The sequence below is a fragment of the Delphinapterus leucas genome, chromosome 5, assembly GCF_059928025.1.
Source record: "Delphinapterus leucas isolate spDelLeu-1000000601 "Yukka" chromosome 5, BTC_Dleu_Yukka2, whole genome shotgun sequence".
Taxonomy (NCBI): Eukaryota; Metazoa; Chordata; class Mammalia; order Artiodactyla; family Monodontidae; genus Delphinapterus; species Delphinapterus leucas.
The window spans coordinates 72004149-72022908 of record NC_143133.1 but is presented as its reverse complement, the minus strand read 5'-3'; the positions used below and the strand labels follow the sequence as shown (position 1 = coordinate 72022908).

At 38.8% G+C, this 18760-nt stretch overlaps 1 protein-coding gene and 1 pseudogene across 1 annotated transcript; both read left to right on the top strand.

Annotated features, from left to right (window-relative positions):
* The first annotated feature begins 1179 nt into the window (after positions 1-1179).
* SGCB (sarcoglycan beta) lies at positions 1180-18741 on the top strand. The gene is made up of 5 exons (XM_022564431.2): positions 1180-3743; positions 10461-10646; positions 11308-11499; positions 11834-11965; positions 15294-18741. Exons 1-5 carry the CDS (start codon positions 3564-3566, stop codon positions 15495-15497), a joined length of 894 nt encoding a protein of 297 aa, XP_022420139.2. The 5' UTR covers positions 1180-3563; the 3' UTR covers positions 15498-18741.
* LOC111171577 (ATP synthase F(0) complex subunit j, mitochondrial pseudogene) lies at positions 5486-10443 on the top strand (annotated as a pseudogene).
* Positions 18742-18760: the final 19 nt, after the last annotated feature.

Below are 18760 nucleotides of genomic sequence, written 5' to 3'. Positions count from 1 at the left end.
AACGACAACAAGAACAAGCACAGTTTTCCTCCGACAGTACATAATTCTTTAGTCTTCTGTCTTAACACTTCTGTCTTTCTGGACTCGAAAATAAACGCATACATGCTGGCATCCTTTCAGGACTCTCCCTACTTACCAATTTGCTGCTCAAAGTTCGTATTTGAAAGTCACAGAGGCACTTCTTGACAAGTTCAGCAACACTGCACATCCGTAGTTTTCTTGTATTTCTCATTTTCCACTGTTCCTGCACATTTAAAGTTTTCCATGGGTACATCCTTGGCTTTTTATTCTCTTCCTCTATACTGTTTTTTACAGCAAACTGATGTGGTCTCATAGATTTAATTTACCTTGAAGGTGAAGACTCTCAAATCTGTATTTCTAGTCCTGACCGACCTAATACCCCATCCCATCCTTCCCATTGCCTTTAAGGCAGGTGGTTATTTCTCAATCAGTTCAAATACAACATGTGTAAAATCTTCTCCCTGCTTCATTCCCCATATTTAAATAGTCACCATTCAGTAAACATGAGGGGCTTTTTTTTTTAACCTGCTACAAATTCACTTAACTCTTCTCTTGAAGTATATTTTAAATCTATCCTTTTTCATCCCACCTTAGTTTAGACCCTCAATACTTCAGGCCTCCATTACCACAGCATCCCAACAGCCTACTTGCTGGTTTTCCTCTTTCCCGTGTCTCCTACAAATGCCCACACATTGCATCCTGAAACGTATGTCATTCATCTTCAGAGACTTCCAGTGACTCCCAAATCAGCAGACATAAAGACTAGAGTTTGTACCCAGATGTCCAAAAACTCACAACCTATTCTCCATTTCCAACTTGATTCTGCCTTCATTGCCAGATTTGACTGTGTACCCAAATCACATTTGTAATATCTGGAGGGTAAGGATCTTGTCCTATGTTTCTTTTGTATTCCTATTTATAGTATTAGTGTTTAAGCATAAAGTGCTTAATAAATGCCTGTTCAATAAATTAATTTTCTCAGAGCTCTGAAAAATATGAAAATTGGGCAGTATTCCATTCTACTCCTTCCTTTTGTGTTCATGATGTACCAGATTATTACCTAAAATGTCTTTCAACCATAGTCGAAAGTCAGGTTCTCAAACTCTTTGGTCTCAGGTTCTCTTTATACTCTTTTTTTTTTTTTAAGTTTTTTTTTTTTTTTTTTAGACGTGGACCATTTTTAAAGTCTTTATTGAATTTGTTACAATATTGCTTCTGTTTTGGTTTTTTGGCCTGAGGCATGTGGGATCTTAGCTTCCCGACCAGGGATCAAATCTGCACCCCCTGCATTGGAAGGCAAAGTCCTGACCACTGGACTGTCAGAGAAGTTCCCCTCTTGATACTCTCAAAAATGACTGAGGGGGCTTCCCTGGTGGCGCAGTGGTTGAGAGTCCGCCTGCCGATGCAGGGGACGCGGGTTCATGCCCCGGTCTGGGAAGATCCCACATGCCGCAGAGTGGCTGGGCCCGTGAGCCATGGCCGCTGAGCCTGCTCATCCGGAGCCTGTGCTCCGCAACCGGAGAGGCCACAGCAGTGAGAGGCCCGCGTACTGCAAAAAAAAAAAAAATGACTGAGAATCCCAAAGAGCTTTTGTTTATGTGGGTTATATCTGTTGATACTTACCATATTAGGAATTTAAATTGGGAAATTTTGTAAACACAGGAGTATACAAACACACATTCCATTAGCTGTTAGAGCAATGGTGTCATCACATATGGTCATGTAGCCTCTGGAAGTTTCACTGTACAGTTGACCCTGGAATGACGCAGGGGTTAGAGGCGCTGATCCCCACACAGTCAAAAGTTCACGTATAACTTTTGACTCCCCCAAAACCTAAACTAATAGAATGCCGTTGACCGGAAGCCTTACTGGTTACCTAAACAGTCAATTAACATGTATTTTGTATGTTATATTTGTTATATACTGTATTCTTACAATAAAGTAAGCTAGAGGAAAGAAAATGTTATTAAGAAAATCATAAGGAAGGAGAAAATACATTTACAGTACTGTACTGTCTTTATCGATACCATAAATTTATGTCGTCTGTTTACAAGATGAATCATCTGTCAGCACCTACATCAATATTGTCTTATATGGTACAAAACACTGTAGATGTTATACATATTACTAACACTGGACATCAAAAATGAAAAGATAATGTGGGAAAGAAATTCATATTTATTTACGTGCATAACGATTCATGCATTGATAACGAAGAAGCAGCAGTATGGTTGCTTTACAGTAGCCTCGTGGAATCAGTACAGTTCCTTCACAGTAGCCTGACCTATACACTAATGAAAGGATCGTAATAAAATTTTTTATGGCATAGAGTATCACAGTCATATTCATAATATCTTTTTTAAAAAACCAGTTACATGGGATGATAGGCTGATACACAATTTCTCCAGTTATGAGAGAGAGAGAGAGAGACTGTACAGTAATGTAATTCTTTGAAAGCAAAGTTAAAAAACAGTAAGAAAACTAGCATTATTAATTTTATAGTAAATATCACTAAACTTACGTATCTACATATATTTTATGCATTCATGACGCACCTTTTTCTTAATTTTTTTTGATATTTCTGGGCTACACAGTTTATCTGCAAGTTTTTTCAAATTGTTGCAAATCTCCAAATTTTTTTCCAGTATATTTACTGAAAAAAATCCACGTATAGGGCTTCCCTGGGTGCGCAGTGGTTGAGAGTCCGCCTTGCAATGCAGGGGACACGGGTTCGTGCCCTGGTCCGGGAAGATCCCACAGGCCACAGAGCGGCTAGGCCCGTGAGCCATGGCCGCTGAGCCTGTGCTCCGCAACGGGAGAGGCCGCAGCGGTGAGAGGCCCGCGTACTGCAAAAAAAAAAAAAAAAAAAATCCACGTATAGGTGGACCCATGCAGTTCAAATCCATGTTGTTCAAGTGTCATCTGCATATTCATGGGAGAAGAAGAGTACAAAAAGAAAATAACATCTTAGTGTTATTTTGAAAATAATTTGCACCCACCAGACACTTGAAAGAGTTCAGGGGACCCCTCCAGGGCTTCCCAGCCCGTATTTTGAAAACTGCTTGTCTAGGATAATGTTAACTTTAGCCATCTGGAGTGATGAATAAAGTGTATTAGCCTTTCCAAATTATTTTCATATAAATGAAAAACTATATACAATTAAACAAATCGTTATAAATCATTAATTAAAACAAGATTACCCACTGTAGAATGTGTATGTTAACTCTTCCACCAAATGAGCTAGCTGTTCAGTTTACTGACGGTAGGACTATTCAAAGCAGACAGTGGAAATATGTTATCAGATGGTCACACTGAAGGTTCTTCTCTATGACCCTTCTCAGCACAGTCATGTCCTTACTTGGAGCCTGCAGCTCAACACGACTTGAGGTTTATTGGTGGAAAATATATCACTAACCAATTCAGCTTTCTTTAGTTATGAATTTGCACCTAACAAATAAATGCATCAAAAAGAGAGGGTATAGCTGCTCCATTGTGTTGTATTTTGTTTTTAGCAAAGTTCCAATGGTCCTGTAAAGAAGTCCATGCGTGAGAAGGCTGTTGAAAGAAGGAATGTCAATAAAGAGCACAACAGTAACTTTAAAGCCGGGTATATTCCAATTGATGAAGATCGCCTGCATAAAACGGGACTGAGAGGGAGAAAGGGCAATTTAGCCATCTGTGTGATTATCCTCCTGTTTATTCTGGCTGTCATCAATTTAATTGTGAGTATTTAGTACAGAATATTCTTTTCTTAATTACCGTGGGGAATTTTTCTTCTGTCTTTTAGTCAAATCATGGACTCTCTTCCTATCATTTCTTTCAGGACCCTCTTTCTGCTTTTCTATACAGGCATACCGTGTTTTATCGCACTTAGCTTTATTGCACTTTGCAGATACTGCGTTGTTTACAAATTGAAGGTTGTGGCAACCCTGCATCAAGCACATCTGTCGGTGCCATTTTCCCAACTGCATTTGCTCACTTCAGTCTCCATGTCACAGTTTGGTAATTCTCACAATATTTAAAGCTTTTTCAATATTAGTATATTTGTTATGGTGATCTGTGATCCGTGATCTTTAGTGTTACTATTGTAATGTTTTTGGGTTGCCACTAACCACATCCAGGTAAGATGGTGGATTTAATTGATAAATGTTGTGTACGTTCTGACTGCTCCATTGACTGGCCGCTCCTCGTTTCTCTCCCTCTTCTCGGACCTCCCTATTCCCTGAGATAACCCTACAATGGCCTCTAAGTGTTCAAGTGAAAGGAGGAGTTGCAGGTGTCCCTCACTTTAAACAAAAGATAGAAATGTTTAAGCTTAGTGAGGAAGGCATGTGAAAAGCTGAGATCAGCTGAAAGCTAGGCCTCTTACGCCAAATACTTAGCCAACTTGTGAATGCAAAGGAAAGAGTCTTGAACGAAATAAAAGTCCTACTCTAGGGAACATATGAATGATAAGAAAGCAAAACAGTCTTATTGCTGATATGGAGAAAGGTTTACTGGTCTGGGTAGATCAAACCAGCTACAACATTCCCTTAAGTCAAAGACAAATCCAGAGCAACGCCCTAACTCTCTTCAATTCTGTGAAGGCTGAGAGAGGTGAGGAAGCTGCAGAAGAAAAGTCTGAAGCTAGTAGAGGCTGGTTCATGAGGTTTACGGAAAGAAGCCGTCTCTATAACATCAAAGTACAAGGCGAAGCAGCAAGTGCTGATGTAGAAGCTACAGCAGCTTATCCAGAAGATCTTGCTAAGAAAAGTAATGAAGATGGCTACCCTAAACAACAAATTTTCCATGCAAACAAAACAGCCTTCTACTAGAAGAAGATGCCATCTTGGACTTTCATAGCTAGAGAGGAGAAGTCAGTGCCTGGCTTCAAAGCTTCAAAGGACAGGGTGACTCTCCATTAGGGGCTAAGGCAGCCAGTGACTTTAAGTTGAATCCAGTGCTCATTTACCATTTGGAAAATCATAGGGCCCTTAAGAATTATGCTAAATCTACTTCTGCCTGTGCCCTATAAACGGAACAACAAAATCTGGATAACTGCACACCTGTTTACAACATAGTTTACTGAATATTTTAAGCCCACTGTTAAGATCTACTGCTCAGAAAAAAAAGATTTCTTTCAAAATATTACACCTCATGGACAATGCATTGGTCACCCAAGAGCTCTGATGGAGATGTACAATGAGATTAGTGTTGTTTTCATGCTTGCTAACACAACATCCACTCTGCAGCCCACGGATCAAGCAATAATTTTGACTTTCAGGTCTTATTATTTAAGAAATAAATTTTTTAAGGCTATAGCTGCCATAGATTATGATTCCTCTGATGGACCTGGGTGAAGTAAGTTGAAAAGCCTCTGGAAAGGATTCATCATTCTAGATGCCATTAAGAACATTAGCAGTTCTTGGGAAGAGGTCAAAATATCAAAGTTAACAGGAGTTTGGAAGAAGTTGATTCCAGCCCTATGGATGACTTTGAGGGGTTTAAGCCTTCAGTGGAGCAAGTAACTGCAGATGTGATAGAAATAGCAAGATAATTAGAATTAGAAGTGGAGCCTGAAGAAGTGACTGAATTGCTACAATCTCATGATAAAACTTTAAAGGATAAGGAGTTGCTTCTTATGGATGAGCAAAGAAAGTGTTTTCTTGAGATGGAATCTACTCCTGGTGGAGATGCTGTGAAGATTATTGAAATGACAATAAAGAATTTAGACTATTACATAAGCTTAGTTGATAAGGCAGTGGTAGGGGCTGCCTGAGCTGCTTCCAAGCCTTAAGAATGTTTGCATCTCCGTGAAGCCCTGCTGTACCTAAGTTTACCAGGAGATTTGGGTCGGAGTGGGGTTGACGGGCTTCATCGTTTATAAAATCAGGAGTGCTGATAAAAGAAGTAAAGCCTTGAAAGCTTCCAGTCCTACGCCTGCTCATGGTCATCATTAACCAGCTTTACTTGGATGGGACATCGGTTGGGCTGTATTGTGGGAAATGTGGGACATCATGCACACTTGTAGCAGTGCCGCTGTCCTCGAGCACGAATAGACATACCTGTGAGACACCCCCTACAAAAAGAAAGAAATTAAGTAAAGCGGTGGCAGGATTTGAGAGGATTGACTCCAATTTTGAGAGAAGGTCTACTGTGGCTGAAACGCTATCAAACGGCATCACATGCTACAGAGAAACCGTTCGTGGAAGGAAGAGTCAGTGCAGCCGACTTCATGGTGGCCTCACTTTAAGGAATGGCCCCAGCCACCCCAGCCATCAGTGACCATCACCCTGGTCAGTCAGCAGCCGTCAGCATCAAGGGAAGACCCTCCACCAGCAAAGAGATTACAACTTGCTAAACGCTCAGGTGATGGTTAGCACTTTTTAGCAAAAAAGTATTTTCTAATTAAGGTATGTACATTGGTTTTTTTGGGGTTTTGGTTTTTGGTTTTTTCAGCCGCATCGCATGGCTTGTACAGGACCTTAGTTCCCGAACCAGGGATTGAACCCCGGGACCCCGGCAGTAAGAGCGCCGAGTCCTAACCACTGGACTGCCAGGGAATTCCCTATACATAGTTTTTTTTAGACATAATCCTGTTGCACATGTAATAGACTACAGTATAGTGTAGCCATAAGTTTTATATGCACTTGGAAACCAAAAAAGTTTGTGTGGACTTGCTTTATTGCAATATTCGCTTTATTGTTGTTATCTGGAACCAAACCTACAATTTCTCTGAACTATGCCTGTATATGTTTTATCTCTTATTGAATTTTAATGAATATTTTCTATATGAGAACTTAGTATGTTAATATTGCCATGCACTAATTTTATTTAGAAAAAAATGTTCATAGACTCTTTCCTTTAAAAGACTTAAATTTTAGGGCTTCCCACAATGCAGGAGACACGGGTTCAAGCCCTGGTCCGGGAAGATCCCACATGCCACAGAGCAACTAAGCCCGTGCGCCACAACTACTGAGCCTGTGCTCTAGAGGCCATGCTCCACAACAAGAGAAGCCACCGCAATGAGAAACCCGCACACCGCAACGAAGAGTAGCCCCCGCTCGCCAGCAACAAAGACCCAATGCAACCAAAGATAATTGATTAATTAATTAATTAATTTTTAAAAATAAAATAAAAATAAAAGACAACTTTTAAAAGGTTAGAGTCAACTCAATAGAAGAGACCTTTGCCAAGATGATTTTACTGCCTTCATCTCTCCTAAAAATATACTCCTTCCTGTTTTCATTCAACTTTTCCAAAATTTGCTCTTGCCTGCTCAGCTAGATTTTAAAATTGTAAACCTTGGATGGCAGTAAAGCGTTGTATTTTGTAGTCCTAAATCTCTGTTATAAAAGAATGAAAGGATATGAGGAGACTGGTTTACACTAAGGTGTGAGGAACTGGTGTGTTGCCTTTTCCAAAGATATTTGCTTTCTTAAAGAAAGGGGTTAAATTTGAACCCCTCTGGCATGTGTGTGGATAGATATTTTCAGAGAGTGATTATTGGTATCCCTGAGACCAATCATGAACATGGATGCAGCAGTTCTAACGTAATTTCACTTACTACTGTATTTTTTTACTTCTAATGCTCTCAAACCAGTCCATTGTATTTTATGTACATCCAAAACATTTGTGTCTAATTCTTCACTTAAATCAAAAAGAGCTGATACTGTAAATAGTTTTACTAGGAGCACATGTTCTGAATTTATTTTATTTTAGAAATTTATTTTTTTGGAAAGTTATGGTTAAGATGGCAAAAAAAAAAAAAAAAAGATATTTTCATCCCCTTCTGCTTTAAAAGCTCATCCTTAGGTGACAATGTCAAGAATCAGAAATACCTTGGAAGAAAGTGGGAGGCAACCGAAATCCTGAACCGTAATATATGAAGACAAAAAGGAGGAGGAGTGGCAAATAACTTACTAGAGAAGAGAAACTGCGTGTTGGGGGAGAGGGTTTGCAGGGGGCATTGGTGGAAGTGTCTTGCAGAATCCTGAAAAGCCTCAGGAACTGGAAGTACAAGTGCCTTGAAAAGTAGGAGTGAAGGGGGAACTGAAAACGGAGAGCTTGTTTGAAAAGTCCATAGAAGAAGGCATGCAATCCCCAGCCTCCCTCTCCTTCCAGGCAGCAGTTAGGCAGCCAGCCCTCCTAACCCCACACTGAACCAGAGGGGATTCTTTCTGCCTGAGGATATTGCCAAGAGGAGGGTAGGGATGGGTTTCCACACTGAAGGCAGGAAAGTCTGTATCCTGAGCACTGAGGCTCCCGTATCCTCATCCTCCAGCTCCAGCTCCCTGTACCAGGCTTACATCCCCCAGCAAGAGATAAAATAGCCTGCTCTGAAGAACATAGAGAAAAGACCTGAAGATACACTTGGCAGGTCCCTGTGAAAAAGCCACCTAATCTCCCTACTGTGAAGCCTGTCAGTCACAAGTGCCACCCCACCCAGAGAACTTTCCCTGAACTTTTTATAACCACTCTGTTAACTATGAACACAGAGCCACCAGGGATCAGTAGATTTTTATGGAAAGCTCCCAGAATTGAGAAATGATTGAGACCAAAAGCACCCAAACCATGGGGAAAGTGGGAATTCAGGGAAATGGAGAAAATGCAACAAATGACAGGAAACTTAAAAGAATTAAAGCACACAATCAATAGCTTCAGAGAAGTCAGAGGATACTGCACCCATTAAACAAGGATAGCGTGCCATTAAAAAGAAGCAGTTAAAGAATATGGAAGAACTCATAGAAATACACATACATGGATGGATGGATGGATGGATAGATAGACAGACATTGGAAGATAAAATCTTCCACAAAGTTCAACTAAATTAAAGAATGAATCCAGGAACATTCTGTTAATTGGAGTTTTAGAAAGAGAGAAGAAAAAACACAATGGGAAGAAAGTTATCAAATAAATCAAGAAAGATTCCTAGGACAGGTTGAAAACTACCATTCTGGATCCAGCATATGTATTAAAAAAAAAGACTCACACCAAGGCTATTACTGTGAAATTTAAGAAGACCAGGAATAAAGAGATGATCCTAAACTCTTCCAGAGAATTAAAAAAACGGGTTTTGTATAAAGAACACAAAATCAGAGTGGCATCGGACCCTGTCAAAAGCAGTGCTGGAAACTAGAAGGCAAGAAAGCAAGGACCTTCAAGATTCAGAGAGAAAATAATTTCAAATCTAGAAATGCATACCAAGCTAAACTCTCAGTCAAATGTGAGGAATTATAGACATTGTTTTAGCCACGCACACTCTCAAAAAATATTTCACATACATTCTTTTTAAAGAAGCCACGAGACAATGTGCTCTACCAAAAGAAGGTACTAAACCGAGAATGTTGAAGACAAGGATACCGGAAACTGGGTATCCTGCACGGGAGAAAGACGAAAGGAAGTCCCAGCATGAAAGTGAATGGAAAGCTCATGGTTATAGCCCTGCGACAGACCCAGAGGGCAGGAGCTCAGACTGGAGCAAGAAGATGAGGGTTCGTTCCGGAAAGATTTCCTGGGAGAGGCAAATAGAGCGAATACATTTTCTGGGAGGTTTGGACTTTTAGAACATTTTATTGAGAGACATTTTACAGAAATGTTGGAGAGTTTGAAAAAACATAGTCTGATTTTCAAAGAAACTAAGCAAATGAAAGAAGGACAAATATTAAACTCTGAAAGACACAAAGTACAAGAAGGGAACTGCCATCATAGTACAGTGTTTGGCTTAGCAGTGAACAATACTTACATTGTTGTAATACTGAAAATACTGAACATGGATTTAACCAAAACTTGAGATTGGAGTTGGAGGAGAAGAAGTATAAATGAGCTAAAATTCTCATCTGCTAAAATAGGAAATTGATAGATACAACCTAAAATTGATCAGTGAAGAAATAACATATACTTACTATTTAGAAATATGGAGATAAATTCTAGACGAAATGGCTAAGATTGTTGAAAGTGGTTGTTCTGGGACGAGGTATAGGGGAGGTAGAAGAAATAAAGTAATCTTTTTTCTTTAATTATAGAACCTTTAGCACTTTTTTTTTTTTTTTTGGCGGTATGCGGACCTCTCACTGTTGTGGCCTCTCCCGTTGCGGAGCACAGGCTCCAGACGCACAGGCTCAGTGGCCATGGCTCATGGGGCTAGCCGCTCTGCGGCATGTGAGATCTTCCTGGACCGGGGCACGAACCCATGTCCCCTGCAACGGCAGGCGGACTCTCAACCACTGCGCCACGAGGGAAGCCCACCTTTAGCACTTTTTGACTTTTAGTTATTGGTATGTAATACCTTGATAAAAATAAAATTGGTTTTGTTTGTAAGTGGAAACCCAATTGATGTGTTCATCTCATTGATGAAACATTTTAGGAAGTTTAATCCTTTAGCAACTACCTTTCCTATTTGTTTACTGATTATGTTAAACCTATTAACATATTAACAGTGGGCTTGATTTCTTTTTTAGGTAACACTTGTTATCTGGGCTGTGATTCGCATTGGACCAAATGGCTGTGACAGCATGGAGTTTCATGAAAGTGGTCTGCTTCGATTTAAGCAAGTGTCTGACATGGGAGTTATACACCCTCTTTATAAGAGCACAGTAGGAGGAAGGCGAAATGAAAATTTAGTCATCACTGGCAACAACCAACCTGTAAGTAAACACATTAATTGAGGAACATTAGAGAAAAATTCTTCGTAAAAACCTAGAGTTGATTACTGGAAATGGATATTTTCCTTTAAAGAAAATTCATAATATATTTAATAATATTGTTGGTCTTCTCATCCATCTATTAATGTTAGATACTTTCTTAATATTCTAGATTTTGTCGCATGGTAGCATTTTCTGGGATAGATATAATTACTGTAAGAATACATAGTTTACTCTTTTCTCCTCCATATGAGGAAACCATTTTAAAAAGCACCTTCCCAGGTTAGAATACCCTCTACTCTCTGGGAGTCTGGAAGAGAATATGCCAGTCTAGTCAGTGGCAACCCCTGTCAAGTGGCTACTATAACGTAGGTTTTCAACTGACCAGAACCTCAGGGAGGCATCCTTACTGCCCCTGCCCATCTTAGCTCTGGGTCCCTGTGCTCTGCGACCATCTGTGTCTGCCAAGCATTACAGCAAATAAGCGTGTTAAGCCCTCGTTTTAAAGGACTCTTCTCCCAAGTGGGTGGAGGGAGTCAGAGAGAGGCACTTAAAATTATTAGGAGTTAAGCCTGCTATTGTAGAGTTTTTTTAGAATGTTCTTGATGAATTTTGGATGCAGTCTTGTTCGAAAACATATTCATGATAAAGTGTTTTTCTGAAGATTGTTTTTCAGCAAGGGACGACAAAGCTCAGTGTAGAAAAGAACAAAACTTCTATTATAAGTGACATTGGTGTGCAGTTTTTCGACCCAAGGACTCAAAATATCTTATTCAGCACAGACTATGAAACTCATGAGTTTCGTTTGCCAAGTGGAGTGAAAAGTTTGAATGTTCAAAAAGCATCTACTGAAAGGGTATGATTTATTTTCCTTGGTTTTATTAATGGAAGAGAATTATTATCTAAAGTTACAAAGTGTGTGAGGTGGGGGGCAGGGGCAGCTGTACTGATAAAATGCTATGAATGAAGTGACTCCAGAGCAGCGGAAAGGATTAGTTCTAGATTTGTCACCAACTAGTTTATGTGACCATTATCAAATCATCTCTCTTTATCTCTACATGTGTGAGATGTGAATTAAAACACTTGCTTTCGTATTTTGTCATTGAAACGCCTCCTCCTCTGTCTCTAATAATAATCCTCACTTTAATTTAGAAACTCTTCATCACTACTTTTTTTTTTTTAATCTTCAGATTACCAGCAATGCTACTAGTGATTTAAATATAAAAGTTGATGGGCGTGCTATTGTGCGTGGAAATGAAGGAGTATTCGTCATGGGCAAAACCATTGAATTTCGCATGGGTGGTAATATGGAGTTAAAGGCTGTGAGTATTTTTTGATTTTAAGAGAATTATTAGATTCTTGGGTACATAAGTCCTTATGTGGAAAAAGAGTTATGAAAAATGATAATGTAGTTGTATTTTTCGGACATGGAAAGATGTTCAAAATGGATTATGAAGTGAAAGAAAGTTATAGAACAATCTGTGAAATATCTCATCTTTATTTTTCAGATTATGTGTATGTTTATAGAAACCTAGAAGGGTATGCCAAAATGTCAACAATGGTTAGTTATGGGTAGCAGGGTAACAGATGATTTTCATTTTATTTCTGCTTGCCTGTTATTTTCTAAATTTTTTTTTTTTGCATAATGATGCCTGTGTTATTTTAAAAGGCAAACAAACAAACAAGCAAAAAGCTTCCAAAAGAGAATTCTCAGTATGCATGCCCTGAAGTTGATAGGGTTTTTTTCAGTTAAAGATTTTTCACATCTCTTCATGGGTTTTGTGTCTAGCGATGTGAAAATCAATTAGCAAATATATTAAATGTATTTTTAATTATACATCTATTATTAATTGTAAAGGAAAAAGATTTTGCCTTTATTATACCTGTTGAAGAGTAAACTTTTCTTTGTGCCTCACAGATTATATCTGAACTTTAATAAGTAACATATTTCATTTGAGGGAGCCATAAGTTCGAAAACATTTTACCTGCTCACAATTCTGGTCAAAGTATATTTATTCAAAATGTCTTTGGGCATCTGCTCTATGCTACCTAATTAAAGCTAATTAAATTTGTTCTACTAAGCATTAAATGACAAAAGTTAAACCTAAGGACTTATAAAATAGTTCTTTCCTTTTAAAAAATTTAATCATAGTTCTTGAAGGAAAAAACTTTAAAAAATTAAGTTCTTTCACTTGCATAAATATCTTTTCCCCCTGAAGAATATGTTCCAATCTCTAAATAATAAACACGAACATAAAATGTGATTCTTGCCAGAAACTCAATAGTAGTGCTGAGTATTGTTTGCATACATTGTAGAAAGAAGCCATTCCTTCAACATAATAGTGTTGAAGAATGGTCACAGTGGGGCTGTTGTTCTCTGCATCAGAAACTCAAAGCAGCAAGAGATGTGACTGATTTGTTTATAACCATTAGCAAGTCACCTAAATCTTTTAAGTTTTTCTACCTGAAAATTCTACCTGTTGTTAATATGACATACTTTGAAATACATATACACACATATCAGTTTCTCCACAGTTAGAAAAAAAATAAACCAGTATTGAAAAGATAATTAGCTTTATAATTCAGCTAATATCAGAGGTTAGTTTTTAAGTGTATGGCTAGTCATTAGAAAGAATTTTATCAATCAAACTGCTTTTTTAAAAAAACTGCTAAGACAAATATTATATCAGGTATATGTGGACTCTAAGAAACAGTACAAATGAATCTATATACAAAATAGAAACAGACTCACAGACATTAAAAACAAATTTATGGTTACCAAAGGGGAAAGGAAGGCAGGGAGGGATAAATTAGGAGAATGGGATTAACAGATACAAACTACTATATATAAAACAGATAAGCAACAAGAATTTAATAACCTATAATGGAAAATAACCTGAAAAAATATATATACGACTGAATCACCTTGATGTACACCTGAAACTAACACAATATTGTAAATTAACTATACTTCAATTAAAAAAAAAACAAAACACTACTTTAGCAGTTTAAAGAAAGTAAAATTACATAACCACAAGAGGGCAGCGTTGGAACAAAATTTGAAAATTCCATATACTATCACTACATAGTCAATTAGCCATTTCCATTACTTCATAATCAACTTTCGTTGCTTTAAATACCCTCTATAAGCTGATGACTCTCAACTTTGGAACTCCTTTCTCCTCTGAACTAAGTAAGATTCACATATCCAGCTGCCTTCTTACCTCTCCACTTCAATATCTAATAGGCACCTCAAACTCAACAAGTCTAAAGTCTTCATATCCTCCTTCCCTCCTCAAACATGCATTTTTTCAGTGTTCCCATCTTGTTAAATGGTACCCATTATTTCATCAGCAAAGCCTTTGGACTCTACCTTCAGAAGATGTACAGAGTCTGGCTGATTCTCACCACCACCACCATGGTGTAAACCAGCATCGTTTCCTGCCTGCACTGCTAGAATAGCCTCCAAAGTGGTCTCCCTGCTTCGTCTTTCACCCCTGTATTCAGTTCTCTGTACAGCAGCCAGAGCGATCCTTTTTAAAAGATCGTCACTTCTCTGTTCAGAACCTTCCAAATGGCTTCCCATCTGATTCAGAATAAAAGCCAAAGTCCATTCCCTGGCCTTATGTGTCTGGCCCCTAGTTATTTTTTTGACTCATCTCCTACCTACCAGTCGACTCCCTGTATATGTCCTTCAACCACTCTGGCCTCCTCTCTGTTCCTAGAACACAAGGCACATCCTCACCTTGGGGCCTTTGCATATGTGCTTTCCTCTGCCCAGTTACCCACATGCCCTAGTCCCTCATGTCATCCAGTTTCCATCAGACTGTGACCTTATCAGAGAGGCCTTCCCTGACCATCCTCTGGTCACTCTCTCTCCACTCACCCTGACTTGCTTTTCTCAGATGATGTCCTGTTTGTTTTACCTCTTTAGGTGTTTGTTGTCTGCCCCTCCCCAGTAAATGGGGACTTGGACTTTGCCTGTCTGTTGACTGCTGCATCCCCAGCACCTAGAATAGTATCTGACACATAGGAGACCTTTAATAATTATTTGTTGAATGAATGAAAAGGAGAAGGGAGAGAGAGGGTTAGGAGTTCCAGAAAAGAGAGGGTCTGCAATACAAGAATGTCCCTGGGATAGTGGGCTTGAAGAAGAGAACTTCCAGGCAGTTTTCTTTGAGTGCCTGGGCTTCAAAATTGCATGGTTTGAATCTTCATTTATGGTGTCACACAAAAACATTGGAAATTCAAATTACTTTTCTCTAGGAGAAAAACAGTCTTTTTCTTCTTAGCGTCAGAAATGTATCAATCAGCAACTTGGTTAAAACTCTCTTAGGAAATAATAAATGAAAATGATCTGAGGCTTTATCAGTATTCGTCTTACTGTGCACTTAGGAATTTTGATATAATTTTTAACTAATTGAGAAATAAATTGTGTTAACAAGTGTACTGATATACATTGTGAACCATCACTAAGAGGTCACTAGGTGAATTTTGATTGGTTTTGGGTTTTCGTTGCTGTTGTTTCGGTCATGACTTTTTCTTGCTGCCTTCTATTCTTGCTAATATTTCAGTGAGTGTTGTTTATTAATCTTGTTCTCGCCCTACTTGTGGATGCAAACAAGCCATATATGAGTTTTCTCCTGATAGGAAAACAGCATCATCCTGAATGGAACTGTGGTGGTCAGCACAACCCGCCTCCCTACTTCCTCCAGCGGAGACCAGTTTGGTGGTGGTGACTGGGTGCGCTACAAGCTCTGTATGTGCGCTGACGGAACCCTCTTCAAAGTACAGGTGACGGGCCAGAACATGGGCTGCCAGACCTCAGACAACCCCTGTGGAGACACTCACTAGAAGAACCCGAGAGGGCGTCAGTAGGTTCAGATCGTGACTTGACTTTTTTTTTTTTTCAGAGTAGGCATGCAAATCATGTTTTTACAGAGTTTGTGATAACTCGTAATTATTTTATCTGCAGAGCACTGCTGTATCCATTATATAGTCTCCATGTTTAAAATAGTCTCAGAGAGCCTGAATTCTAATACATTTCATTAAGTTGCACTGATCTTCAATTTACAGTTCTCTAAAACAATTAAGAGAAGTGAATACAATCAATATTAATCTTTAAAGAAGTGTTTTTAAAATGCCACTTTTCCTTGTCTAAAGGCTAAAGGTCTGAAGCAACCGTTTAGGCTCACTAAAGTAAGCTTTTGGTAACTAATGGGGACAGACCCACTTAAGATGTTTAAAGGTACACCATCAGTAAATGTTACCTGCTCTGTCTTTTGGCTTCTAAGAAGAAAGACAGATTTTTTTTTTTTTCTTTGCGGTACGCGGGCCTCTCACCGATGCGGCCTCTCCCGCTGCGGAGCACAGGCTCCGGACGCGCAGGCCCAGCGGCCATGGCTCACGGGCCCAGCCGCTCCGCGGCACGTGGGATCCCCCCGGACCGGGCACGAACCCACATCCCTGCATCGGCAGGCAGGCGGACTCTCAACCACTGCGCCACCAGGGAAGCCCGGAAAGACAGATTTTTAGTGCATTGACTTTCAGCCGTATTCTCACATGCAAGTGAGGTCATTAAAGAACTTCGCATATGGGAGTTAGTAAGAAACTATGGTTCCTCAGTTTTGCACTAGGAAGAAAATACTCTAATAGAATGTATACTCATTAAATATTGTGCTCGCAATGTGGTAGAAATTAAAGCACCATCTCAGCTTTAACTGTTAAATGATGATAGCTGTCATGTATTGAGCATCTTAGAGTGCTAGGCATTGTCCTAGGCACCGCACATGGAATGTCTCTAATTCACACCACAACTCTATAAGCAGGTGTTGTTATCCCAGTTTACCCATTAGGAAACTGAGGTTCAGAGAAGTTCAGAAACTTGCCTAATGTTACAGAGGAAATAGCAGAGTTGGGATTGGAGTTCAGGTGTGACTCAAACCTGGATGAGCCTGTTTCTAAATACCGCATTCTTTCCACTACCTGCGCTGGAGTTTTAATTATTTAAAACCCCGCAAAGATGAGCAAAGACTAATTCAGACTTACCTAGGCAGATAAGAAACGAAAAAACAGGTATGCTTACTCTAATTAAAAGGAAATAAATCAATCGCAGTCAAAAAACTGACCAATCACTGTCAGATTTTAAATTTTCTTAAGCCAATTCTAAAATATATTATAGAGAGATCAAATTGGCCTAGTTGTGGGTTACCCTCGTTTCCCGGCTGGGGTACCTGAATGGGTAAAAGGGTTGCCAGGATATGTATACCCTCAGCCCTCGGGGCAGCACAGTGGGAAATGAGGAGGCCGTGCCCCAGACGAGCCCTGCTGGCCCAGAATGGCTGGTGGATTTACCCCAGCAAGCCAGACAAGTGTTACCCTTTTTAATATGTGCCATACCTTGAAAAAAGTCAGGAAGCACTGGACTAAAGGGTACTAATGCAGGAAATAATATAAGTAATTTTCACGTAAGTATGAGACTGACCTCTGCTCCTGACATCACCACCCATTATAATGTTTTACAACCCTCAAGCCAGTTAATTTTTAAGGTGTTTTATATTTGACTTGAAAGGAACTCGCTGGTATTATTAAGATCCACACAACATCAGGAAGAGAGACCTCAAAGTAGTGTGCTGTAAAATAGGCAGAAGAGATAAATTACAGGCCCCGTTCTGCATTCAAGTATAATATTCTGTCCTTGCCAGTTTGAACTATATAGATAGGAAAATCGATACAAAAAAAAATTTGCATTCAGTATTGTCACAGTTCTCTCTGATAGAAAAACCAAATACTTTAGAGATTATGAGTAGTCATTAAAGTATACTAAAGTAGAGATTGACTTACTACCTACTACTGAGTGAAGTTTTTTTTTAAGTGAAGAAAAAAGAGAGAGAGTGAAATTTATGACCTCTGGTTGTTATTTGTTGTAGTGATATTCAGAACCCATATGAATATATTCAGTATCATTTAATATCTGAATAATGTTCAGAAAAAATCCATTGGAATATTCGTTCAGATGCTCAGTGTATTTGTAAATTTTACATTCATTACTTGTCTGCTCTAGATTTGTTTTGAAAGTTTGTTTAGATAAATATTTTTACAAAAACCACAGAACACTCTGTTACAAAGTATTATTTATTGAATGTAATTCATGAAATAATCTATTTTTACTCCTCTTTGAGAAATACTTGTTTTTGATACATCTCCATTAAGTGCTTTGGACATGAGAGAATATTTTGACGTTTTTACAGAACTGATTGTTAAGGTAACAGGTATAGTAATTTAGGACACGTCACAGGTAGCTTTTGTTTTTTCATTGAAATGTAGACCTGGGAAATTCCCTGGGAAGCAGAACAAGAACAAACTGTCCATTTTACCTGTGACCTGTTTAGCGTAACAGTAAAGCCTCAGCTACTCATTCTCACCATCAGATGCTATTTTTCTATAAACTGAATTGTTAACTTTGCCTCTTCTGCTGTCATTCCTCCCCTCCATCAAGCGCTGATATGACAAGCAACAGACTTGGGGGAGGTAGAGGACAAAGGCAGCATCCCCGGAGATGGGGCAGACACATGCTTGTTTAAATAACTACAGTCCTTCAGAGGTGGATTATAATGACATGGGGGACAAATGAAATGAAAGCAAGGTATTTTAGGGACTCTCTAATGGGCAGGTAGGAAGAATGCAAAAACTATACACAGTAGGGACTGTATGTGTGCTCTGTAATATTTAAAGATATACTTATTTGTATTCTTTTTGCATTGAAAAAACAAATTGTGTGTGAGATAGTTTTGAATGAAAAGTGGAAGTTCTACGTGATAGTTTTGAATGAAAAGTGGAAGTTCTACCTAGTTTTTGAGTGAGTTTTTTTAAAGATCATGAGAATGTTACGGTGCTAAACTTGACAAAAAAAAACCAGAACATTGAAATGCTGATAATTTTAGTAATCTTTTTTAAAGCACTGAGGGGGCAAAGATTACAAATTATGCCATAGAAAAATAAACCTATAAATGTGTCAAGTTACCAATTTGACTTTCAGTTGATTCAGTTTGTAATAACTATTAATGACCTCTGTTTACAATAAAGATTCTGTAAAATTGTTTGCTGTTAATTTTTTA